This window comes from Aethalodelphis obliquidens, unplaced genomic scaffold, assembly GCF_003676395.1.
Source record: "Aethalodelphis obliquidens isolate GAN/ISIS:26980383/991018 unplaced genomic scaffold, ASM367639v1 scaffold7, whole genome shotgun sequence".
NCBI classification, from domain to species: Eukaryota; Metazoa; Chordata; class Mammalia; order Artiodactyla; family Delphinidae; genus Aethalodelphis; species Aethalodelphis obliquidens.
The window spans coordinates 11,504,377-11,530,468 of record NW_020837951.1 but is presented as its reverse complement, the minus strand read 5'-3'; the positions used below and the strand labels follow the sequence as shown (position 1 = coordinate 11,530,468).

Genomic DNA, 26,092 nt, shown 5'->3' with positions numbered 1-26,092 from the left:
ACTTTTCACCAATAAAAACAGATGAGAAAAGACAAATTTTTCAAAGGAAGAAGGAAAATTGTCAATGTACAGTTTCATATCCAGATAAACTATCCTTTAAGAGTCATAGCAAAATAGATACTTCAGACATACAAAGATGAAAGGGGTTTGTAGATCCTCACTGAACAAAATATTAAAGATACAATTCAGCAAGAAGAAAAGTGAACCCACAGGGAAACAATGGTAAACACAGATGTTGATAAATTGTAAAACTACAGTCTGTTTTACTGTTAATGTTTTTTTTTTTAAAGTTAGTATTCTAATAATGTTAAGATTTGTAGATACAGGTGCACAATGAGTAGTTAAAGTATATTAAAATCCTTATATTGTTTAGGAAGAGAAAAAAGATGCTAAATAATTTAGAATTGTTAATTTATGTAACTTCCATATATGCAGGTTTTTCAGTATTCTGGGCTAGACTCCCAAAAAAATCTTCCTGGAAAAGCAAAATGTCTCCCTTGTCCATTTTGTAGATGTAGTCTTCCTATCATATTTTATAAACAGCTTGCCTTAAACTAAGCTCATGTTTCAAGCTACTCTGTAGAAGTTTTGTTTAGGATCTCTCTCCCCCTCTGCTTTGGTCTTTTTCCCAGCTGAGTCATTTCCCTTCCCTTTTAACTTCCTTCATTTTTCACATTTGAACTTCAATTAAAAAAATAGCTTCCCCAACCCTCTACTCTTTTTTTCTTTTTCAACTTTTTATTTTGACATAATTTCAGATTTACAGAGAAGTTGCAAGAATAGTATAAAGAACTCCTATTTATCCATCACCTAGATTCCCCAAATGTCAACGTTTTACCACAATGGCTTTACCTTCTCTCTCTTCCCACACACATATTATTATATTACATGTATGTTTTATCTGTATAAAATGTTTTTCTGAACCATTTGAGAATAAATTTAAGACATGATGTCCCTTGACCCCTACATACTTAAGTATAGTCAGTTCTGCTATAATGTGACATATATCTTCCTAAAACTCACCATGCTTGGGGCACAATGCTCAAAAACTTCATCAGTGATATGTTAGAAATAAGACAGAAACCTGATAAAAATAGTACACCATTTTATACATGTTCAGTGGGTAAGAAATATATAAATACTACAATAAATGTCATCTTTACCTTTAAAAAACCTGAAATTTGCTGTGGAAGTGGGCATCAGAAGGACTGCAGCACGTGGGTAGATTCTGAAGTGGTGGAAGAAGGATGAAGAACTGAAAGACCACTGTGGACAGAAAGCGTGTGGCTCATCACACACATGGTGAACTGAGGTAGCTGTCAGAGGTGCGTACATATGTGCATTCTGTGTATTGCTACATGTCTTGGTTAATTTGAAATTTTGGTTCATTTGGGTGAGTTTTCTGCACTCACCTAGTATTTCTCATGGATATCATGCATAATCAAACATAATTGAACACGTTATGCTCAAATTGTTCCCTAATACATCAACTGCATTCGAACAATCTTGTGTTGTTAAAACAGACATTACAGGGCTTCCCCGGTGGTGCAGTGGTTAAGAATCCGCCTGCCAGTGCAGGGGACACGTGTTCGAGCCCTGGTCTGGGAAGATCCCACATGCCGCGGAGCAACTAAGCCCGTGCGCCACAACTACTGAGCCTGCGAGCCACAACTACTGAAGCCTGTGAACCTAGAGCCCATGCTCCGCAACGAAAGAAGCCACCGCGATGAGAAGCCCACACACCATAACGAAGAGTAAGCCCCACTCACCGCAACTAGAGAAAGCCCGTGCGCAGCAACGAAGACCCAATGCAGCCAAAAATAAAATAAAAGTAAAGAAATAAATTTATAAAAAAAAAAAACAAGCATTACAGCAAACTGTATTTCCTAAAATCAAGAACAGTGTCTTATATAACCACAGTATAATGATCAAAATCAGGAAATTAACAATGGTACAGTAAAAATCTAATCTCCAGACTTTACTCGGAATTCACCAATTGTCTCAATAATGTCTTTTTACAGCAAAAGAAAATCCTGGCTCATATATTGCATGCAGTTGTCCTGTCTCTTAGTCTCCTTTAATCTAGAATAGTTCTTGGGTATTTCTTTGTTGCAAGACATTAACATTTTTGAAGAGTACAGGCCAGCTATTTTGTAGAATGTTCCTCAATTCAGGTCAAACCCTCCACTCTTACTTCAATCTATCACTGTTAGCTGAAGCACTATTAACGTCTGAAATCTTCCTGAATGCAATTCAAGTGTGGAGGTAGGGTCTGCGTCTTTTATCATAGCTCCCTTTGAAAAATCAAGTAAAATCTGCATTGGGAAACCTAGACAATGGCAGTTACCTAACTGTCCTTAAAATAAAAATCCTTTCTTTTAAGAGAATTAAAAACTAAAAGACACATAGAAAGCCCATCTACCACAGAAGGTAATTGGCTTACCATACTCCGAAGTACAGAAGTACATGTCACTCACCGAACAGTCATTTTTAGAAGTCTGACATTCACACTAATATTTTAAGAAGGCTATTGTGACTGGAGGAGGAAGGTTGGGAACTAACATTTTTTTGAGCATCTACAATGTGGTAATTATACACATTATGGTAATATGCATTTAATCCTCATAACAGCTCTGTAAAATTGGTATTAATGTTCCAGTTTTACAGATAAGGAAACTGAGCCTAGATATGAACTCTTGCCTAAAGGCAGAGGTATTGAGGTAAAATCCTACATAAACGCATTGAGGTAACATCCTCCACAAAGTTATAAGAAAAATAGGGGAAAGGTATGTCCACAAAAATATATACTGAAAGATATGCCCACAAATAGATTAAAACTGCAAAAAATAGATTAAAATATTTGCAAATGAATCAACGGACAAAGGATTAATCTCCAAAATATATAAACAGCTCATGCAGCTCAATATTAAATAAACAAACAACCCAATCCAAAAATGGGCAGAAGACCTAAATAGACATTTCTCCAAAGAAGACATACAGATGGCCAAGAAACACATGCAAAGATGCTCAACATCACTAATTATTAGAGAAATGCAAATCAGAACTACAATGAGGTATCACCTCACACCAGTTAGAATGGGCATCATCAGAAAATCTACAAACAACAAATGCTGGAGAGGGTGTGGAGAAAAGGGAACCCTCTTGCACTGTTGGTGGGAATGTAAATTGATACAGCCACTATGGAGAACAGTATGGAGGTTCCTTAAAAAGCTAAAAACAGAATTACCATATGATCCAGCAATCCCACTACTGGGCATATACACAGAGAAAACCATAATTCAAAAAGACACATGCGGGCTTCCCTGGTGGCACAATGGTTGAGAGTCCGCCTGCCGATGCAGGGGACGCGGGTTCATGCGCCGGTCCGGGAGGATCCCACATGTCATGGAGCGGCTGGGCCCGTGCGCCATGGCCGCTGAGCCTGCGCGTCCGGAGCCTGTGCTCCACAGCGGGAGAGGCCACAACAGTGAGAGGTCTGCATACCGCAAGAAAAAAAAAAAAGACACATGCACCCCAATGTTCATTGCAGCACTATTTACAATAGCCAGGTCATGGAAGCAACCTAAATGCCCATAGACAGACGAATGGTTAAAGAAAATGTGGTACATATATACAATGGAATATTACTCAGCCATAAAAGGAATGAAATTAAGTCATTTGTAGAGACGTGGATGGATCCAGAGACTGTCATACAGAGTGAAGTAAGTCAGAAAGAGAAAAACAAATATTGTACATTAACGCATATACGTGGAACCTAGAAAAATGGTACAGATGAACCAGTTTGCAGGGCAGAAATTGAGACACAGATGTAGAGAACAAGTGTATGGACACCAAGGGGGGAAAGCGGTGTGGGGTGTGGGGGGGTGCTGTGATGAATTGGGAGATTGGGATTGACATGTATACACTAATGTGTGTAAAATTGATGACTAATAAGAACCTGCTGTATAAGAAAAAAAATTAAATAAAATTCAAAAATTAAAAATAAAATAAAATAAAAATTGAGCTATAAAAAAACCCCCTGCAATCTACTATTTCAAAATGAGCTAAAGATGCTAAGAAGATTATACAAAGTATGAAAGAACAACATACATACAAATTATAAAAACTTAGAAATGAAGGGATAGAACTCAGGAAAGAATTAGAAACAAAAGAAAAATTTTCTGAAATGAAGAGTAAACTAGAGGGAATACAAGAGCATATCAACTCAAGAGATGATGCTTTAAGAAAAACAAAAGAAAAAGAGAAAAACTTCAAAAATCAAAAATAAAGATGAGGGGCTTCCCTGGTGGCACAGTGGTTGAGAGTCCGCCTGCCAATGCGGGGGACGCGGGTTTGTGCCCCGGTCTGGGAGGATCCCACATGCCGCGGAGCGGCTGCGTCCGTGAGCCGCAGCTGCTGGGCCTGCACGTCCGGAGCCTGTGCTCCGCAATGGGAGAGGCCACCGCAGTGAGAGGCCCGCGTACCGCAAAAAAATAAATAAATAAAATAAAGATGAATTCAATCTCAATAATAATATAAAGTTTAAAAAGCAACTGAGATAAAAAGATTTTAAAGAAAGTGAAAAATATTGAAGATAGGCAAAGAAGATCAAATACACAAATAATTGGAGCCCCTGAAGAAGAAAAATAAAGCAAAAGAATGGAACCAATGCTAGAACCTATCATTCAAGAAAATTTTCTTGGTATTAAAAAAAAGACTTGAAATTGTATATTTCATATATGTTGAAAGACCACATTATATACCTGAGATGACAGACCCAAAATGACCATCCAAGACAGTCTAATAAAATTACTGGACTTCAGAAGAGAAAAAAATACTTAGGCTCTAATATAAAAAAGAACATGTGATTTATTAAAGAAAGAAAATTAAGGTTATCATCAGACTTTGACAGCAACACTTTTTGCCAAAAGAAAATGTAGTAACACATTTAAGATATTCAAGGAAAGAAAGTATAAGCCAAGGATTTTATATCCAGCAAAACTGGCTCATCTAGAAAGGGCACAGAAAAATTGTTATCAATCTTTAACTACAGAGGGAATATTGTTCTCCTGAGCCTTCCTGAGGAATCTACTAGGGAGCCAGCTTCAGACAACCAGAAATGGCCAAAGAGTTATCACCATTAGAACTGGTTACAGTTACCTGAAGCCTGAGACTAAATGAGGGCTGAGAGGGAGAGAGTCTAGTGTGTAATGGCTGTGTGTTTTAGCAAAGTAAATACAGTTCAACTAGCCAAAATCTGCTGGGAGAATAGGGAGAGAATATGCAAAACAAAGTTAAAAGATAATCTGTAATCATGCTGGTGGTAACATTTGCAGTGTTTACTGAAGCTGCTGTATATGAAAATAAATGAGTAATTATGGGATATTGTAATTCTATTATCCCCTGTGCCCTTTAGAACCAGAATCCTCAGCACAGAAGAAAGGAAGTACAAATGTAATAGGGAAGAGGTTAAGCAAAAGGTCTGTAATTTTGAATTTGGAATGGAGGAAACTATATATATACACATATGCACATGTATACATGTATATGTGTGTGTATCTCCCTCCTCTGTCCATTGAAAAGGCCTGGAAACAATGACCAACTCAGCAGCAGTGAGTATCCTAAGCACCCAGGTTTTGGTCTCGAGACATTACTTCTCACTAAAAGAAACCAGTGCTTCCTAAAGAATTGTCTGATTCTAGGTTTGGGGGCAGGAAAGGTACAAGATGGGCCTGGAGCATCTTGTAATTTCAGATAACAAGGGAGCTAGGGTCACGTTAAAAAAAAAACAAAAAACAAAACAAAACAAAAAAAACAACAACTCAGGGCCAACCTGAAGAAATTCTCACTGAGCAAAATGGTACAGTGTGAGTTTCAATAACAATAATAATTGCAATGAACCCAAACCCATAAAATATGTTTAAATCCACCAGGTTATAATAATACACATACAAAAGAACTGTCATGTTTTGAGGGTGTTAGGGAACTAATTCTTATACTAAAAACTGGTAAATATAGGAAAGAATCAAGCATTTATCTTGTCTTTGCTATATGAACTGTGACACTGGGTAAGAACATATATAATAGTAAATGAAGGAAAGTGTCTCTTTATAAAAATATTCCAACCAATAAATGAAAAATAAACAATAAACTGAGAACATCATCATTTTACAACTCCCAATGAATAAAGAGGTATAGGTATTAAGCATCACTGGCTACTAAAAATCACCAAAAAAAAAAAAAAAATGCAACCAGACTTAATATGTTTCACATAGACGTACCAAATACCACTTGCAATCTCACCAAAAAGACTGAACCTTAGTCTATCCAATCTCAAAACCCAGTTGCCAATTAGCAGGAAATATAGAGGACAGAGGAACATGGTGAAGAGCACCATGATCACGCAATCAGCATGAAAGGGCGGAGGAGGAACCTATAAGTTAAAAGAGAATTTTAAGAGCCATATCCTTTTTTTTAAATGGACAAGGCTAAACTATAGCATCTAGGGATGCACATTTGGGTAATAAAACTATTTTTAAAAAATTCTAAAGTCAGGATGGTGGTTACTTTTGGCAGGAGGAAAAGGATTTTGATTGAAGGGGTTTCCGGACAGGGTGGTGAAATTTCACTTTTGTTCTGGGTAGTGTTGGTCTTTAGTCGTTTATCTGATTAAGGCAGTTTTCTTTATCTGTTTTACAATTTGTTTTACAATAGAAAGATTTTTAAAAATGTATAATGATACCTATCTAGTGGGAAATATTGTAATGATTGAACGTCAACATTTCTTTGTAAATATTGTCGTCATGATGAGAATTCTTACTATCTTTTTCATTAAAATACACTATCTTGACTTTGAAAAAGAAACCTTCATATCAAATCCACTGTTTTCTCATAGGATAGAATGTAGAGAAAACTCAGCTATAAATTAAAGAGTTATTTTTGTCTACTTAAAAACTAATATTGTTGATAATGGAGGAAGCTCTGCATGAGTGGGGACAGGAGGTTATATGAGAAATCTCTGTACCTTCCACTTAATTTTTCTGTGAACTAAAACTGCTCTAAAATACGAAGTTTTTTTTTTTTTAAAACACACCTAATATTAAGTTCTTTCCACGTGCGAGGCCCCATGCTGTATTATCTCATTTAATCTTCACAACAATCCTATGAGACAGATTACATTTGTTCTCCCCCTTTTACAGATAAGGAAACTAAAGCACAAAGGGGTTAATAAACTTGCTCAGAATTACATCAATAGAAAAGTAGAACCCAGGTCTATATGACTCCTGTGGGCAGGTTCCATATTTGATCCATCTCTTGGTGCTCAGTCTCAACTTTTGGAATTAAACTGACTTACTGAATACTAAAGATCAGGAAACAGATATTAAGGTTACATAAGCTACTACCTATAGCATCACCTCTTGGAAGTGGAGAGAAAAGAGGCATGGGCTCCTTTGAGCCCGGTAGTCACAGAGACCCTCTTCTAGGACAGACTTATCTCCCCAGCATGAGGGCTTGAGTCCAAGCTGGCTGATGCTTTCTGCATCAAGATTAAATGTGTTTGGGAAACCAGAGAGATGAAAGAAACAGCTCCATGCTGCTGACAGCAGGGAGTGCAGCAAAAATGTTTTCTGTACCATAGGAATGCAAAGTCACCACCCTGAGACATTGAATTATCAACTCCAGACTAAGAGGCGAAATGTTAGAGTTCACGTTTCTTCACTAGATGCTGGAAACCATCACCAAAGAGGATCGGAAGCAGCATGGGACCAGTGGAGAAAACGTGAGTTCTAGAGGCAGACAGCCAGGGCCCCCAATCCTGGCTCCATCTCCTACCAGCATCTACCTTACCTGGGAGCTCTCTTTATCCCTTTCCTTGGCTTTCTTTTTCTGAACAACACTTATCACCACCTGATACAGTATATATTGACTTTCACCTTTGTTTCCTGTCTGTGTCTGCCTAGAATATAAGAGATGTGAGGGCTGGAACTTTATTTTGTTCACTGCTGCATCTCCGAGCACCTAGAACAGTGTCTGGCATAGTATGGTCTTGTTAAATGTCTGTCCAAAACTGTTGGTTTAAATTATTTCAACTCTCTATGCTTTAAGTTCCCTATCAAACCGGGGATACATACCACGCACATTTAACCAAGAAAATAGAAGTAAAGGGCAAGAAGTAGGGTCTCAGTAGATAGCGGGTATTCCCTCCCGTATTTCTTTTGCCTAACATTCCAAAACGGAGGATAAAATTAATCAACTCAGGAGAAAAGTTTCCTTCAAAGGAATAGATAATGACCTTTTAAGCTGGCAAGTGACTTGCTCAGGACACCCTCAAACCCACAGACCATTTTTAATGCTGTGAAGATGAGAGTAAAAGTGCATCACAGTAGGAATATGGGCAGAGAAAAGTCTCAAGCAAATGGCTCCTGCATAATGCCAATGAGCTGTGACTGAGGAGAGCAGGGTGAGTGGAGATCTGCCAGGTCACATCACTAACAGGGACCAGCAAACCAAACATAAATAATCTCCGGTTAAAGGCTTTCCAAAATTCCTGCCACACTTCCATGGAATGTGACTGCTGGGCATTCACTGGATAAAAGGGAAGCTGCCTCCGTAGTCTGTTGTGGATGGTGGGGGGGATTAATAGAGAACAAGTGCTTTATATCCACCATCTCATTTAATTCTGAAAGCAATTTTAGGAGGGTGGCATTTTTATCCCCATGAAACAAATTAAAAACCTGTGGTTCAGCAGGGAAGGGCTTCCAGAGGTTTCATATCTCTTAAGTGGTGGCTTTCCTGGAATCGCAACTTTCTTTAGCCTGTACTGAACTGATAACTAACTACAACATATGCGGGGTACCTGGCCAACACTGGAATATTCCACTGCACACTTTAGAAGCTGCCCCCCACTCCAAAGCCCCTAGGAAGTGAATTATTAAGAAAATAGACATCTACTAGATAACAGTTGCTAGCTAACAAAACACCAGCCAACTCACTGAAGTCTGGAGTAGTCAATCAACATGTGTGGATTTCTAATACTCCTGTTAGTTCCAGGCTAAACCCCAAAAGTTTAAAAGACCTTGTTCTTGTTTCATTGTAAAATAGGAACCAGCCAGACATATGTCAAAGATGCCCTGTGAAGGTATCATTTACGTAGAGATTCTCCTTCCTATTTTACAATTCAGGAGCTAAGCTTCTTGAAAGTATAGTAACTTGCCTAGAGTCACACGGCTGGGAAGAGGCAGAGTCCAGGTTGGCACCAGGTCTAACTAGAAACCAGGTTTTTTTTTTTAACTTCACCATGTTGTTTATTATTTGCCGGGGGTGGGGGGTGTCACTAAATAGCCTTAATATCCAGGATCTGGGAGTGCTGGTTCTGAGCCCGTCTGATCTCAGACCCACTCTCCACTTCTCTCTATTCTGTACAGAGAGCAGGCTGAGTTCCCTGGGCTCCCGAGTCAGCTGGCTTCCTGACTGGTTTGGCACGTGTGAGGTGCTGGTGGGAGATGAAGAGGAGGAGAAGAGGGAGAGGCTGAGTGTTTCTCCTCTCTACCCTGCTGGGGTGGGCTGTCCAGCAGTGGTTCACCTCCTCTCTGACCCAAGCACCCACAACACAGACCCACAGGTCCCAGCTTTCATCAGGTGACCCTGGCCCTGGACACAGGCCACCGCCTCTGCTGTTGCTAATCTCTGGATTACCTCTCTGCTTCCCTGTCAGCTGGATAACCATTTCCTTGTTTTCCCTCCTGTAAACATATGAAGGGGTTCCTGTTGTCCTGGTTAGATCCTGACTGATACACGGATCAAGTAGCTGGACTGAGGGGACAGGGACTGGTGGCCTGTGGCCCTGCGCTGAGAAAGCTGAGTGATGGCTAGGCTCTATGTCGCAAGACCACCTGTTGGCCACAGTCCTCTGTCTGACTAGACAAGAAATGCTTTGGAAAAGGAACATGCATTTTTTCCCTGAGGCTCATAGCAATGAGACTGGGGTGAAATGAATGCATTTGGTATCCTAATTCCGTGGCCTAATAGCAAGAAAAATTCATCATCAATCTTTAGCTACAGCAGTGTTTCCCAAACTGTGGTGAGAAGTAGTAGATGCATGGAATGTTAATAGGTAGTCTGTGGGGAAAAGGGTTTTGAAAAATGCTGGGTGAAGCAAAGTTAACCTGATTTCTTTACAGCAGGGCTGTAGTAATGTACATTGTAAATATCTTTAAAAAAAAGTTATAGTATGCAATATGTGACGATCACAAATTTTATGTGATCAGAAAACATATCAATATCTTGTGGATCTAATATTTCAAGGACCACTCTTCTAGAAATGCTGGTTTATGGTATTAATGCTAAACCCCTTTGTGGCCTTCAAGGTCTTTCATGGACGACCATGCCATGTAGTTTCAATGCCCCTTGCCTTTGCAAGGGCTACTTTCTGCCCCTGCTCCTGGGGAACTGCTATTCCTCCTGCAAGGCACCATCCCAGGTGCATCCTTCCCTGGGAAGCTTGCCTTCAGCATCCAGGCGGAAGAGACTGGTCGTGCCTTTGGATGTTTACCACCTTGTACAACGTTCCACTATAGAAGTTACCACACTTAGCGCAACTCTCTGCTTACCTTCTATCTCTGCCCCTCACGGCCCTTAAGAACAGGACCGAGTCTTACTTGTCAGTGTGCGCTAGCCAGTGCCCTGGGCAGGTGGTCTCCAGGTCAGGTTTGTGGGGGGAACAAGTACACCAGGATTTTAAATACTTGTAACCACTTCCTGCTAAGGTTTGCTTATAATTGACTTAAAATTCATGTTAAATCAGATAAAAGTTCCATTGTTATGATGACCCATAAAAAATTAACCTTATATTAATGTAGCCTTTATTATGATGAAAATAATTGATTTTCTTAAAAATCCTAATATCAATTGAAAAACTACCACCATCAGGAATATTTAGCACCTGGATTAACACTGCTACCAGAAAGCTCGCCACTAGGTGTCAGCCAAGGAAAAGAGGAGGAAGGGCTGTACCTAAAAGTGTTACTTTTTCATCCAATTATCGCCGTAAATATCAAATATTTAAACAATAAAATATTAGGCAACTAAAATTATCTATTAAAGCGATGTTTTTAAGAATATATCTAAAATTTTGAAATTTCCCCTTTGTAAAATTGTTTATAAATGGTTTTAGTTTACCTGTATTTTCAAGAAACATTTGCACAGATTAGAGACATTGACTCCTAAGAGACCAGCTCAGTATTCTTCTGAAATGACCTCAAATTGTACATAACACAGACTATATGGTAATCACCACTGGGGTGAGCGGTCAGAGGAAAGAGCATGGTTGCTAGAATCAGACAGATGGGAGACAGCCAAATCTTGGCTCTGCCACTTCTTAAAAAAGTGACATAACCTTTCCTAGCCTTGGTTTCTCATCAGTAAAATGGGACCACACCACTTCCTCCATATGAGGACTGTAAAAATCAAATAAGGGAACATATATATAAAGAATGTAGCATAGAACAGATGCTTCATATTGTTTTCTTTTTCTTAGTATTTCAAGTCTCAATGATTTATTTAACAAAACTGTATTTCAGCTCCCAAACTACTAAGGACACTGTAACTAGGGACTATTCTAATTTCATTCACTCCACAGAGAGTTATCAAGCACCTTCTATGTACCAGGCTCCGTGCCAGGGATACATGAGTAATCACGACACTCCACTGTGGCTTCCATTCCTTTGTGAAAGGGTAGCATAAGGCTGAGTGTGACTGTCTATTTCTGAGACTATACCCACACCTCATAGAAGATCAGTGTGGATGCATGTCTGAGGGGTTGCGTGGTGGGGGAAGGAAATCTACAATTTTATCCCCTAATCACCATAAATACCATAATGTCCTCCACAGAAAAAACCCACTATCACTCCTCCTTACATTACTGAACGTCTACTGTGTGCTGGGCATATAAGAAGGAATAAGACAAAATCTTGTTCTCAAGAAGCTCACAGTCTAGCTATATACGTGAAGTCATATAACACTGCTTCAGGCTCTAAATTGTCAAATGTTGTAACTGCTTGAAAATGGATCAGAAAGGTTTCTTTTTCAGAGTCTCACTGAAAAAGTAAGAGACCCTAAAGCGAGATCATTTGACTTAAAACACTGGTAACAATAACCATATTTCTTTGCCACTGCTTCCGCAGAGATACAGTATTTAAAACTGTATCTGGCGCAGTGGTTAAGACTCCGCGCTCCCGATGAAGGGGGCCTGGGTTCGATCCCTGGTCAGGGAACTAGATCCCATGTGCATGCCACAACTAAGAGTTCGCATGCCGCAACTAAGGAGCCCGCCTGCTGCAACTAAGACCTGGCACAATCAACCAACCAAATAAATAAATATAAAAACTATGTTAACAAAAATAAAACTGCCAGGATGGATTCAGCTTTACTCCATTAATATACTCGCCTCGTGTATTTTCCTAACTAGAACTGAATATTTACTGCACGTGGTGATTTCACAGAGGATGATCCTCTCCAGATCCTAACTGCCTGGGGTTAGCTACCATGCAGATGCTGGTTGTGCCCTTGTTTTACATTTACATGTTCACGGTGTGGCGTTTGTGTCAGATTCTTCTTCTCATGCTCTAAGATGAAGCTGTGGATGGATGATTTTTTAAAACTAAGCATCTATATTGTGCAACACTGAAATATGACCACCAGTCTTTCTGATGCATAGTATGGGGAAAAAGGGTATTATTCATTCATCTGTTCATCCATTTATTCAACAAACATTTAATGAGCACTTACTAAATATTAGACTATGTAAAGGACACCAAGGAGTACCAAACATGGTCCCATCCTATAGGAACAAAGTAAGAAAGGAGCCAGGATTATTAAATGAGATCAAGTTAAAGCCTGGAATTCCTCCTGGATAGTCTAAGATACACTAGCTGTGTTTTATTTTTCAAGTATTTTAGAACATATGGGGATTTCATTTTGATCATATTCAGTGATACTCTTTGAAATCATACAGTTAAGCTTGATCATTGTGTTGAAGCGGATTTCCTGCCAGTTCTCATCTTCTCTCACCTAAGGACCGACTTCTTACTTGGGCAGTCTACTTCTAGAACAACAGCTCTTAGTTCAGTGAGCATTCACTGTGGGGCTCAAGGTGCCAGGACTCCCAAACTGTGTTCCCAAGCCACATCAGTGTCCCTGGGAAGTAGACAGTGGAGAGTTCGTGCCAATATCGAACAAGGGTCATCTCCCAATAGGCAAAAAAGGTTTTGATGAACTAGGAAAAAAGATTCTCAATTATATTTTCTCTTATGCATTTTAGAAATTAATGCATTTCTGACTTTTAAAGCCTCGGTACCACCCCTCCCATTTGCCTGTAAGTGCTGGTGAGTAGTAACATGAATGAATAAATATAAAATAAATGCTGAAGGAAATAATTAAATGGGATTTCTTATAAATCCTTTATGCATTATTTGAGATAAAAGCTGAACTTTCATAGTTACTTCAAAAGACAGGAATAAACGGGCCAGAATCTCGTGTTTCCACTGGTTCCAGGTAGCCTGACACCTGCTGAACAACTATGGCCACCACCACTGTTCTAGAATGTGGCAGTCTCATCTCCTCCCCTTCCTCCTTTACCTTATTGTCACCCAGGAAAGGTCATCCTCATTTAGTTGAAATCTGCTATCAGCAAAAAGCTACATTATTGCTATTTTTCTCAATGGTCCTACAAGGTAGGCATTATTTCCATTTTACAGATGAGAAAATTGAGACTCAGGTCATCTTCGGGCAGATGACTGAGCCAGGATTAAAACTCAGGTGACTCCAAAGACCACACTCTTTCCATCACACTCAGGAGCCTTCTTAGCCACTCGGAGGCAGAGAGCTACAGTGCTGGTCCCCGGAGCCCTGGTGTTGGGATCCCATCCCCTTAACCCTGCTTCACTCCCAGGACATGATCTTGACTTGGGATGAACACTGAAATGAGAAAAAATCGTAACCAGTAATTCACCAGCCCCTTCTCTAGTCCACCATATACTCCTGTGTCAATGCATCTATTTAGCTGAGGCCTGTGGGTTTTGGCTATAATACCCTACCTACTTGCCTAAAACAAACTGGGAAATAAGAAAATCTTTCACCAACTCTTCCTACAGAACATTCATGGGTACCTATCCATGCTTCACAAACATACCACTGTCCACTTAAAAACAGCATGGGCTCTGTGTGGAAACAGTTTGGTGGTTCCTCAAAAAGGTAAACATAAAATTACTATATTACCCAGCAATTCCACTCCTAAGTATATACCCCAAAGAATGGAAACCAGGGATTCAGATACTTGTACAGGAATATTCATAGTGGCATTATTCTGAATAGCCAAAAGGTGAAAACAATCCAGTGTCCATTAACGGAAGAATGCATACACAAAGTGTGGTATACACATACTTATGGTGGAATATTATTCAGCTGTAAAAGGGGATGAAGTTCTGACAGATGCTATAATGTGGATGAACCTTGAAAACATTATGCTAGCTGAAATAAGCCAGACACAGAAGGACAAATATGATATAATTTCCTTTATATGAAATATCTAGAATAGGCAAATTCAGAGAGACAGAAAGTAGATTAGAGGTTACCAAGGGCTGGTGGAATGGGGGAATTGAGAGTTACTGCTTAACGATTCAGAGTTTCTGTTTGCGGTGATGAAAAATTTTGAAAATACATAGTGATTGGTGGTTGTACAACATTGTGAATGTAATTAATGTCACTGAATTGTAACTTAACAATGGTTAAAATGGCAAATTTTGTGTTATTTATGTTTTACCACAGTTTAAAAAAAGAAGAAAAGCAAGGGCTCTGGAGAGACAGACATGGATTTGACTCCCAGTTCAACCATTGCCAAGCTGTGTGGAGAATCTCAGAGCCAGCCCAGGGGTGTGCATATCACCCCTTCCAGGCTTCATCTAATTTCTCCTTTCCCTTGGTCACTTCCTTATCTCATCTTGTTTTACTATACATATTGCTTTAAGGTTCCTCAAGCTTTTTCTTTTTTAGCACAAGATAGAGGCACAGACAAATCAGTAATATCCTTTATATGTGTTCTGGGTATACTCTGCTTGCCTCTGTGGAGGGCAGGGAGCGCACACCACGAAGCATTCTTAATTCTTTCCATTTTGAGCTGCTCCTAGGCTGAGTCAACAGAAATCTGCTTCCTAACCATGTTGTGACAAGTTAGCACCCAAAGTCAGGCTCTTGCATGCAGACTTGTATTTCTTCTACTCAGAAGACATCGAAATAAAGCACATCAAAGCTTTATCCACAAAGATGTCTGGTGGAAATATTAATGATAATCTCAAAAAACCGGGAACAATCTAAAGGTCCGACGTGAGAGAGTGTTTACAGAAATTAAGGTAGCTGTACTTGATAGACTATTCTGCAGCCGTGTAAAAAAGCCTAGGATGTAATAATGTTAAATGGAGGAGAAAAAAACTTTTAACTTAGATTTGAAAGCAACTTTGTAAAAGCTTGACATAATGAAAAATAATAAGAATACACAAACTGTAGTTGAGGTAGTTGCGTTAGTTCAGTGGAACTACAGCGTTATTTTTTCTAGTTTGTACATATTTTTCTACTTCTGTTACACTAAAAACATATAAATACAGTTTGGGTTTTTTTTTTTTTAAACCATGAGATCAGTGGTGTTACTCAACCAGGAGAGAGATATATATAGTATTTTTCTGACCTGCCCCAACATAACCCTGTCCATTCATGCTTGTAAGCCAGGCTATCAATCTGCTTTTATCTTAACTTCTCTCTCTTCAAGGGTTTTGGGTGGATAAATATGACTCAGCAGAATCATGTGACAAATCAGGGGCTGTATGGTGGATGAGGCCAGTGTACCCACAGCTAAAACTGGAAGCCGGGCCTCTTGGGAAGGACTAAGGAGGCAGCACTGGAGGAGCTGGCTGCTGCCTTCACAGCCTCCTTCGCGGCACTGATGTTGACTGCCGGTTTCCTGTCCCCACCTCGGCCATCGCTCCCCGTGGGCAGGGCTGGGCTCCATGCATCCTGGGGAAGCCCAGCCAGCACACTGGCCCAGAGAGAGCCACACGAGCTTGTTGAATAAACAACTCTCACAGTGCTCCATCTACACTGGCCTTTCCACAGCTACTGGCACAGAAGAGGATGCATCTTAAAGCACCAATTCCCATCAGTTTTGCTCTTTGATCTAACATTCACCAGGGACCTGCAATGGGCCAAACATGGGAAAAGCACCTTCACAGGCACTGCCTTAAGATGATTCCACCTAGCCATGAGCTATGAAATAAGAAACTATGGACAGAAAAAAGGATGCAATTAAAGCACACAATTCTATTTTTCAAAGTTCTTTAAAACTGAGGGCACTGTGTCTTCCAAAGAGAGGGTGGTGGTTTAGTCTTATTCAGATTTCAAGATGATATAATTTTAAACAAAGGAGTGAGGTAAAGTAAGATTCTTTCTAAAATTCATTCGTTCTCCCTAGGAGGGAGAAAGGGGACTCGAGGCAAATTCAAGACCCACACTGCTATACACATCCTCCCAAAGTTGCAATCTTCTACCCAGCAGAGAAAGGATGCTTGGCCTAGCAATTAAAATCATTTGTCTTTTATCCCCTTCCTGCCAAAAAGGACCCCAGCCCTAACTAGTTAATCCCTAACACACACTGCTACTCCCAGAGTTGCCTGGCAACTGCTAGGAGGCGTGTCAGAGAGCAAGAAAGGCCTAAATAAATGAGCTGGAGCCTGGGCTGTCGCTTGACACGGATAAAGGGGGTTTTTCCAAATGGAGCTGCCTGGCTGCTTGTGGTTCTGTCATTTAAGTGGAGAAGAACAAGTTGGCTTGGCCGATATTGTTAAATATCTTGGGCTTTGCACCTGATATTCTCTGAGTGATTGAAAAATGGGTCACATGCCCTTCTGATTTGCCTACACTCTCCCCTCTGCCAGGCAGGACCAATCTCCAAAGCCTAAAGACAGGGCAGGAGCAATGTGTATGTACTGAACAGGGGTCAAGGGCCAAACCCGGCCCCACACACTTCTCTGTTCTTCCATTTCTTTCACCCATCCTTCCAACCACTGTTCCAAAATACATGCATTGATGCCTCTGCTATGCTATGACCCATGCCCAGCGCTGGAAATGCAGAGAAAGAGTTGTTAACGTGGAACACCAGGAAACCAGAACAAAGGCAGGCGAGAGGGTGGGGTGGAAGAAACCTGGGTTTTTGAGTCAGGCCGACCTGAGTCCGATTCCTGGCCTCTGCTACTTGCCAGGAAGTCAAGGCAACCTCAGCCCCTCTCCCAAATCTGTAACGCGGACAGCAAGGGGCAGTCACGGGGAATTACTGAGACTACGGATGCAAAGCAACTCGGGGGTGAAGCCTGTTGGAGGCCGCCGAGCAGGTAGGAGACTCACTTTCTGATCCTCGGGAGGAATAGGTCACTTGGCCCTGAAGAGAGACCCTACCGGGGAGCCCACAAAGGTCCTCTGGCTCTGGGACAGGCACATGGCAGAAGGCACGGACGGAGAAGAGCAGCCTGGCACCTGGCACATGGCCGGGCCTCAGCAAGGGGGCCACCTTCCTCTTCTCTTCCAGGCAGGGGAAAGAAAATAACTCCCCAGCCAGCTGCGTTTTAAATTTTTTCCAGTAGGAGAGAAAAAAAAGGCCAAGGAGTTGAAAATCTCAAGCAAGCTCTGGGCCGCGGAGGAGCTGTGGCCCATCTCTTGCTTCTTGGGCTGGGGTTGGCTCCTCCTGAGGGGTCCTGTGGGAGCCGAGCAGAAAGGAGCACCGTCGAGTCTGTGATGTTTCATGTTTTAAAAAACCCAAACCCTGTGACTTTTCAGTGACCCAAGTCCCATGATGGCACCCGCTGGCCCAGGTGGGAAAAGCCCCCAGGCTGCACTGTGCGGTGTGCCCCATTGGCACCCTCTGTGCCCACACGCTCCTCCCAGCCCGCCCCTGCAGGCAGTCTTCGTCCTCAGCCACGGACTGTTCTCCACTTGACCTGTCCCAGAGTCTCCCCTCAAGGCTACCAACCACTTCTGGCCACCAGCTTTCTCCTTTACTTTATGAATCGAAGGCCTTAAGTGTACTCAGGTCCTCTGACTCAGTAAAACCACATTGGGGATGCTGCCAAGGGAAATAATTCAGACCATGGAATGAAGGTTTATATAAAGATGTTCACCACAGTGTGGTTTAAGATGGTGAAAGGTTACTGACAATCAAAAGGACCAGTGCTGGGATAATGTGGTGGGCCTCGGCACTGGTTTCAGATGGCAAGAACCTGATAAAAATCTCTGTGAGTAGGGCCCAGATATCTGCCTTTTTAAGAGCCCCACAGGTGATTCTGATCCACAGCCAGAGTTGAGACCCACTGGGGTCACCTGATGGGAGATGTGCAGCCAATGTTTAAGAAGAGTTTTCAGGGCTTCCCTGGTGGCACAGTGGTTGAGAGTCCGCCTGCCGATGCAGGGGACGCGGGTTTGTGCCCCGGTCCGGGAAGATCCCACATGCCGCGGAGCGGCTGGGCCCGTGAGCCATGGCCGCTGAGCCTGCGCGTCCGGAGCCTGTGCTCCGCAACAGGAGAGGCCACAATGGTGAGAGGCCCGCGTACCGCCAAAAAAAAGAAAAAAAAAGAGGAGTTTCTATATGATATGAAAAAATGCTTACGATACACTAAAAGACAAAACTAAATAACAGGGAACTGGATTGGTTTGCCAGGAATATCTCAACTAACTAAAAGTAAAAAATCAAAACCCCAAACCGAAATGAAACAAAAACAACCCCAATCTTCCAACTTATCCCCCCTCCCCCTTGTATATAGAAAAGATAACTAATAAGGACCTACTGTATAGCACAGGGAATTCTACACAATACTCTGTAATGGCCTATATGGGAAAAGAATCTAAAAAGAGTGGATATCTGTATATGTATAACTGAGTCACTTTGTTGTACACCTGAAACTAACACAACATTATAAATCAACTATACACCAATAAAAATTTTTAAAAAAAGATGAGGAAAACAGGCTCAAAAACAAACAGACAAAACAAAACAAAACAAAATCCCCCCCAAACCCTAGAACCTTGGTAGAAACATGTTAACATGTTATCTCAACTCCAGATGGTAGGATTATGGGTATTTTCTCATTTCTAGGCCTGTTGCTTTATTTTATTTTATTTTATTATTATTTTTTTTGCAGTACGCGGTCCTCTCAGTGTTGTGGCCTCTCCCGTTGCGGAGCACAGGCTCCAGACGCGCAGGCTCAGCGGCCATGGCTCACGGGCCCAGCCGCTCCACGGCACGTGGGATCCTCCCGGATCGGGGCACAAACCCATGTGCCCTGCATCAGCAGGCGGACTCTCAACCACTGTGCCACCAGGGAAGCCCTATTGTATTTTTTAAAAGATTTAATTTAATTTAATTTTTGGCTGCGTTGGGTCTTCATTGCTGCGTGCAGGCTTTCTCTAGTTGTGGCGAGCGGGGGCTACTCTTCGTTGCGGTGCACGGGCTTCTCATTGTGGTGGCTTCTCTTGTCGTGGAGCGCAGGCTCTAGGCGCGTGGGCTTCAGTAGCTGTGGCACGCGGGCTCAGTAGTTGTGGCTGGCGGGCTCTACAGTGCAGGCTCAATAGTTGTTACTGCTCTGTGGCATGTGGGATCTTCCCGGATCAGGGCTTGAACCCGTGCCCCCTGTACTGCAGGTGGATTCTTATCCACTGCGCCACCAGGGAAGTCCCTAGTCCTGTTACTTTAAACCTTTTTTTTTTTAAAAACCAAGAGCAGGGTTTTTTTGGTTTTTTGTTTTTTTTAAATAATCAGAGAAACAACTAAAAACAATGTGGCCCCTATCCCCTCAGCACTGCGCTGCCTGTCACCCAAGCAGGCTCACCCAGTCACCGTTCCCCATGCACCACCCCCACCATGTGGCCTGACTCTAAAACCCCTGACCCCTTCTTGAGCTCACATGCACTGTGCAGTCATTATTTTAATTAATCTCACAAACAATCTGGCATTGGAAGTGTTGTTATTCCATTTTTTAGATGAGGAAAATTGGCCATAATTAAATCTATGGTTTAAAAACCATCTAGATAACATGGTGAGGCTTGGTCAGAAACTTTCAGGCCCTCTGGCTTCCCTCTTGGCCTTACAGAAAAAAGCCATTCTAGTACAGATAAATCAGACCAAAGCACGACAAGTCTGCCTTATTTCACTGATTCTAAGACACAAATTTCTTCACATTTTAACATCTCTGAAATCTGGATGTCTTACAATTGACGGCATCCTTCAATTATAATTGGCAGCACCCTTTCTTAATGATACATGCAATAGTGGTACATCTTATGATGGAATGACAGCTAAAATTCAATGAAATGTACCATGTTTACAACCAAACTCATCAGCCTATCCTCAAAATGCTACTTTTAATGGCTATATAATATTCTATCATATGGATATACTTTAATTTACTTAACCAGTTGTTTATCATTATGGACACTTAGTCCATTCCATGTTTTTATCATTATAAATCTGCTACTGGGGACACCTTTACTTCAAGTTTCCCCTTTTTCTACTATGGGCATCATCATTCTCTTCCTGATCCAAATCTTGGGAGATATTTTGATATTTCTTGCCCCTCATCTCCCATATTTTTTCTATTTCTAGACTCATCTAGTCATTTCTTCTTCGTGGTACCTTTTCCTGGTGTAACCACTGGAGGGCTTTCTTCTGAGTTCCCCAGCCGTCCCCCAGTCTCTGCTTCCAGTTTCCTTTTCAGTCCAGCACTGGATTACTGGTCAAACATGACTTCAGTCACACCTCATCTCTGCCCACACTCCTAGCCTACCATCCAAGGCTCTGTCAAATCCGGCTCCAACCTTTCCTGCAGCCCCATCTCCCCACCCAAACCCATGACTCCAGACAAAGGGGCCATGAAGGGTCCTGCCTCCAAGCCTTTGCTCACTCAGATAACCCCATGCCCACCACAGGAAGGGATGCTGCTGTCTTTCTTTTTCCAAGTTTCAGCTTTCCTATGAGAGGTTCTATGGCTCACTAGCTCCTTATAACCATCTGGAAATGCAGAATGATAGGTATGCTTATTCTCATTTCACAGTGACGAAGCTGAAGTTCAGAGAGATTAAGTGCCCAAGTACAGAGCCAGGCTTTAAACTCCAGGACTTCCATCCTTAAATCCGATGCCTTTGAGAGCCAAGTGCAAGTACAACCATAAACTTCTCTGGAGGAGCAACTTTTGCCCGGATCATACACCCAGCAATATGCACCAGACTCAACAGCCTCTGGATTCTAGACGTATACATGACAACAATGATGTCATTGTAAGAGTGGAAATACTTCATGTCTATCAGTTCCCAGCAGCCTAAGGAAAGGACTGGGCCAGTTGTCCCATTCTCACTTTAAAGATGGGAAGAAGACAGAATTTTCCTTGAATTATACCAGCTCTCAAAACAGCACTGAACCTGACTGGTTTGGATGGGCCCAAGGTCAGGACAAAGAATCAGAGCCATCTGTCTTGGAGACAAGCAGGATGTGAGAAACTTGCTTTAAGCTGAAGGGCTTTTTAGGACCTAAGGGAAGTATTTCTTAGGAAGCAAAGAGAGTGCATCCCTTCTATTATGTGACCATGACATTGCCTGAAGCTGAGGCAGCCTAGCGAGTCAGGCCCAAGTGTTGGATGGAAGACAAGGAACAAGGTGGCATTAGGCTGCTGCTCCCTGAGCAGCCACTGCCCCAGCCACTTCACAGAGCATGCGCCCTGGGTGAAGGGAAAACAAGGTGTTTGCTATCACTCTGTGCTTCACTTACACACGCAATGGAGTCATAATAGTGAAAAAGTACTTAGCAAGGTATAACTGTGGCTTATGAGGAAGCATGGTCAAGAGTCACTGTCAGAGTCTGCACATGAAATGCACTGCCTGATATCTACTCATCTTCTGTCATTTAATCTAATAAAATGCTATGGGTTAAAACAAAAACAAACATCCTGACCTACAGGCAGTGCGACCTGGGCTGGTCCCTCACAGCCACTGTGACTAGGCTGAGTGTGACTGCCATCTCCGCCTGTTCAGGATGAATGGAGCTCCGTGCTCCCTAGAGAAAAGGGCTGTCAGCAAGGTCCCCTCCAATGTCCTCTCCTATGCAGCGACCCAGGTCCCTGGGCCAATTTCTCCATTCTCCTTGGCCAAGAGCCTACGAGGAGGCGGATATCCGATGACAGCTTCTCACTGAAGCTGGGAGAGCTGGTAGCTTCTTTGGTTTTAGGGATGACCTGGTGCCTTCATATCCACACTATAACTAATCACCTCACGGATGAGGCAACAGAGGCTCAGAAAGGTTGAAGGGCCATGGAGGCAGAAGACATTTTTCCCCAGTCCTCAGTATACTTTGTAGTCAATACATCAAGACCACTCTGGGAACATCTAAGAAGTGAGCTCCCTGGATGCCTTGCTTTCTCAAGTGTGGAGTAGAGGTCCCCGTGCAGGAAAAGGGCGTTGAGGCACAGTGGGAAAGCATGGGCACTGGGCCGACCTACCTGGCCCCTCCACTGGTCAGCAAGTCGTTGCTTCTGTGAGCCTTGGTTTCCCCATTTGTCAAGTGGAGATGATCACTGCTACCTCACAGGCTTACTGGACTCCTCAGTGAGAGCAGGTGTGTGTGCAGTGCTGAGCACTGTGACCCACAGAGGGTGCTACTGACCAGGGAGGGGAGGGGCCCTAACATTCACAGGAGCAGAGAGTGCTTCACACAGGGCAGCTCGGCTTCCTTGTGCTAAGAGGTAGCTCGAGGGGAGGCCACTCCCCCAGCCCTCCAATACACACACACACACACACACACAACCTCTTTTGGTGAATTCAACAACCAGATGAATAGCAGGTTTCCTGTGGCCCTGACCAAACATGGATTCATGACATGCCAAGAAGCTACTCACCGGCTCTATTTTCAGAGCGTTTCGGTAGCTGCCGAAGAAAGCGGCCTGGGCCTTGAGGAAGGCTCTGGCCACACCATCGCCAGTTGTTGTGGAGACCTTCTTCAGCCGGTTCTTCAGTGAAGAGATCTGGTGACACAAAGGAGAGAGAGGCTGAGGGCAGGGTCGGAGGAGGATGGCTGGCTACACCCAGCACACACAGAGCTCTAGAGAACCCCCAGGATGGGGATGGATTTGACACATCAACTGCTGGGAGAACAAACACACATTCAGTATTGGGGCAGGTTTTTGAAATTTAAATAAATCTTGCTCCTATTAGGGAGTATCTAATAAAAACAAAAACAAAACCACTTTCTAAGCAGTTTCAATGTGCCAGGTTAATTGCTTTCACATAAATTTTCTTACTTCTTTCAACAATCCTGTAGAAAAGGGATTGTGCTCCCATCTTACAAGGGTGAAACAGTCTCAGAGAGGTTATATTACATGCCTAGTAACAAACCCAAGAAGTGACCAAGTTGGAATAGTAATTGAAGTCTTATAATCTGAGCCCAAACTACACAAATTTTTTTAGTTCCAATTCCATTTCCTCTTCAGATTACTTACAAATATTAGAAATAAATGGCTTATTTATAACAGATTATAATATACCTCATACTCAAATATGTATTTATTAAATGTACTATAAATTATATATTTATTAAATATATATAAAGTATATATAATATGTATATTATTATAAACCTCATATTCTAAAGGAATAGTCATTATATAGACTTACAGAAACACACTTATATAGCTTACAGATACGCACCCAACAGATTAAAACAAAATAGACAAGAAAGTCATGGCGAAGCAAAAAGGGAAACATGAGAAGTTGTGAGATTCTTTGGGTCCAAAGCAGTTGCACACATGAACACAAAATTTCCTGAAAGTGAGAATGAAAAGAGATTTTTTCCTATGAGTCCTCAATGCAGGAAAGATTGTGTGACATGACGGTTGTTGCCCTCAACGTCAGAGACTACATTAAGCTTCCTGGTCTGTTTCCAATATGCCATCCATCTCAGGAAGCCATATTGCACAACTTCTGGGCACACCACTCACACTATGTTCCATGTGAAAAGTGTCCCTGGAATTGTGCAACTTGGTAGCCTTGAGTCAATGGTGATACAATGGTGAGCAAAACCAGACAAGGGTCCTCCCCTCATTAAACTTATATTCTCGTGAAGAAAATACCAATACATATGACATTGCTACCATGACAAGCCTGTGATAGAGCTCACCAAGGAGGTCAAGGAAGGCTTCCCAGAGAGAAACAGGCTTAGACTGAGATCTGAAGGATGAGCTGAAGTAATTAACTTGCAAAGAGGGGAAGGAACAGTGTACCAAACACGGGGATCAGCATTTGCAAAGACACTGTAGTGAGGAGGAGTTCAGAGACTAGGGAGAACTGTGGCTTCAGTGGAGAGAATGGAGAATATGGCTTAAAATGAGGATAGAGGGAAAGGCAGGGGTAAAGAGCTGTGAATACATTACGAAATTTTTTCCTTCATTTTGAGATAAAGGTAAAGCTAATGACTGTTTTTAAGCATGTAGGTGACATATGAAGAGAACATTTCAGAAATCTATATGGGGCTTAGATATAGGACTACCTAACGGGCCTGACATTATTTAAGGATAAAATTTAGGGTAAAATTTAAAGATGAAATAGGAAATTAGATGCAGGTGGTCCATGAATCATCTACAAATTTTTAATATGAATGAGTAATGATCATTTTTCTGGGTATAGGCTGTATAGCTATCCTCAGGTTCCTAAAGGTGCCTGTGAACCTAAAAATATTAAGAATCTGGGATGGATTACATATACTCTTTTTTTTTTTTGCGGTATGCGGGCCTCTCACTGTTGTGGCCTCTCCCGTTGCGGAGCACAGGCTCCGGACGTGCAGGCTCAGAGGCCATGGCTTATGGGCCCAGCCGCTCCGCGGCATGTGGGATCTTCCCGGACCGGGGCACAAACCCATGTCCCCTGCATCGGTGGGTGGACTCTCAACCACTGCGCCACCAGGGAAGCCCAGATTACATATACTCTTGAAATGCTCCATGGACATTATTTCTTATTACCAAGCTTCTGATAAGGGGTTTGTAATAGCTTAAGATATATTTTACATATCATAAAATTCATTCATTTAAAATCTATAATTCAGTAGTTTTAGTATAGTGACAATGTTGTAGAACTATCACTATAATCTAATTCCAGAACACTTTCATCACCCCAAAAAGAAAACCCATCTTACTGGCAGGTACTTCTCACTCCCCACTAATCCTCACCCTCCTCCCTCACCCCAGTCTCTGGTAACCACTGATCCACTTTCTGTCTCTATGAATTTGCCTATTCTGGACGTTTCTTACAAGTGGAATCCTACAATAGGTGGTCTTTTTTTTGTGACTGGCTTCTTTCACTTAGCATACTGCTCATTATAAACATGTTTCATCCACATTGTAGCACTTATCAGTACTTCCTTCTTTTCCACAGTTGAATAATATTTCATCCTATGGAAAGACCACATTTTATCTCTTCATCAGCTTCATTATTAATAATATTAATTAATAATAATAATTAACGCTGCTAAAAACATTCATGTATAAGCTTTTATGTGGAGACAGCAGAGATTCTGAGGCAAGAAACCGAATGGCAAGAATCCTCTGTTGCCAAATCTTTTAAAATAAAAAGAATCCGTGTTTACTGAGTGTAGGGGAAGAAATCCTGTGCTGCTGCTCAAGGGGCGTGCCACATGCTTGGACAATCTAGTGAGTGAAGGTGGGATGATATACTTCTTGGCTAAGTCAGAAGGGACGGGAACATGCGTTGAGGGGGCGGCCACCCCATCTCCACTCAGACGTGGGCCAAGGAAAACAATTTTCCTCTGGAAGCAGCCTGGAGTCTGTCATGACACCTGGGTGAAAATATTCAGTTTATCATGACCCCCCCCTGCCCCCCGATTCTGGCACACATGCGCCCCAGCACCACAGTGGTGAGAGCTCACGAGAAGCAGCACAGGCCACTCAGTGCCCTGGCAGTCTGTCATGGACCTCCAACTTGAAATAGCAATGTGAAAAAGAAATAT

General features: G+C 42.0%; 1 protein-coding gene across 9 annotated transcripts in view; it reads right to left on the bottom strand.

The window, feature by feature from the left end:
• DENND1A (DENN domain containing 1A) overlaps positions 1–26,092 on the bottom strand; it is a 542,106-nt gene that overhangs the window by 128,156 nt on the left and 387,858 nt on the right. For all 9 annotated transcript variants that reach the window (XM_027104912.1, XM_027104915.1, XM_027104916.1 and 6 more), the window contains one exon: positions 22,974–23,099. In XM_027104912.1, the coding sequence (XP_026960713.1) occupies positions 22,974–23,099 (126 nt within the window). The remainder of the gene's footprint in view (positions 1–22,973; positions 23,100–26,092) is intronic.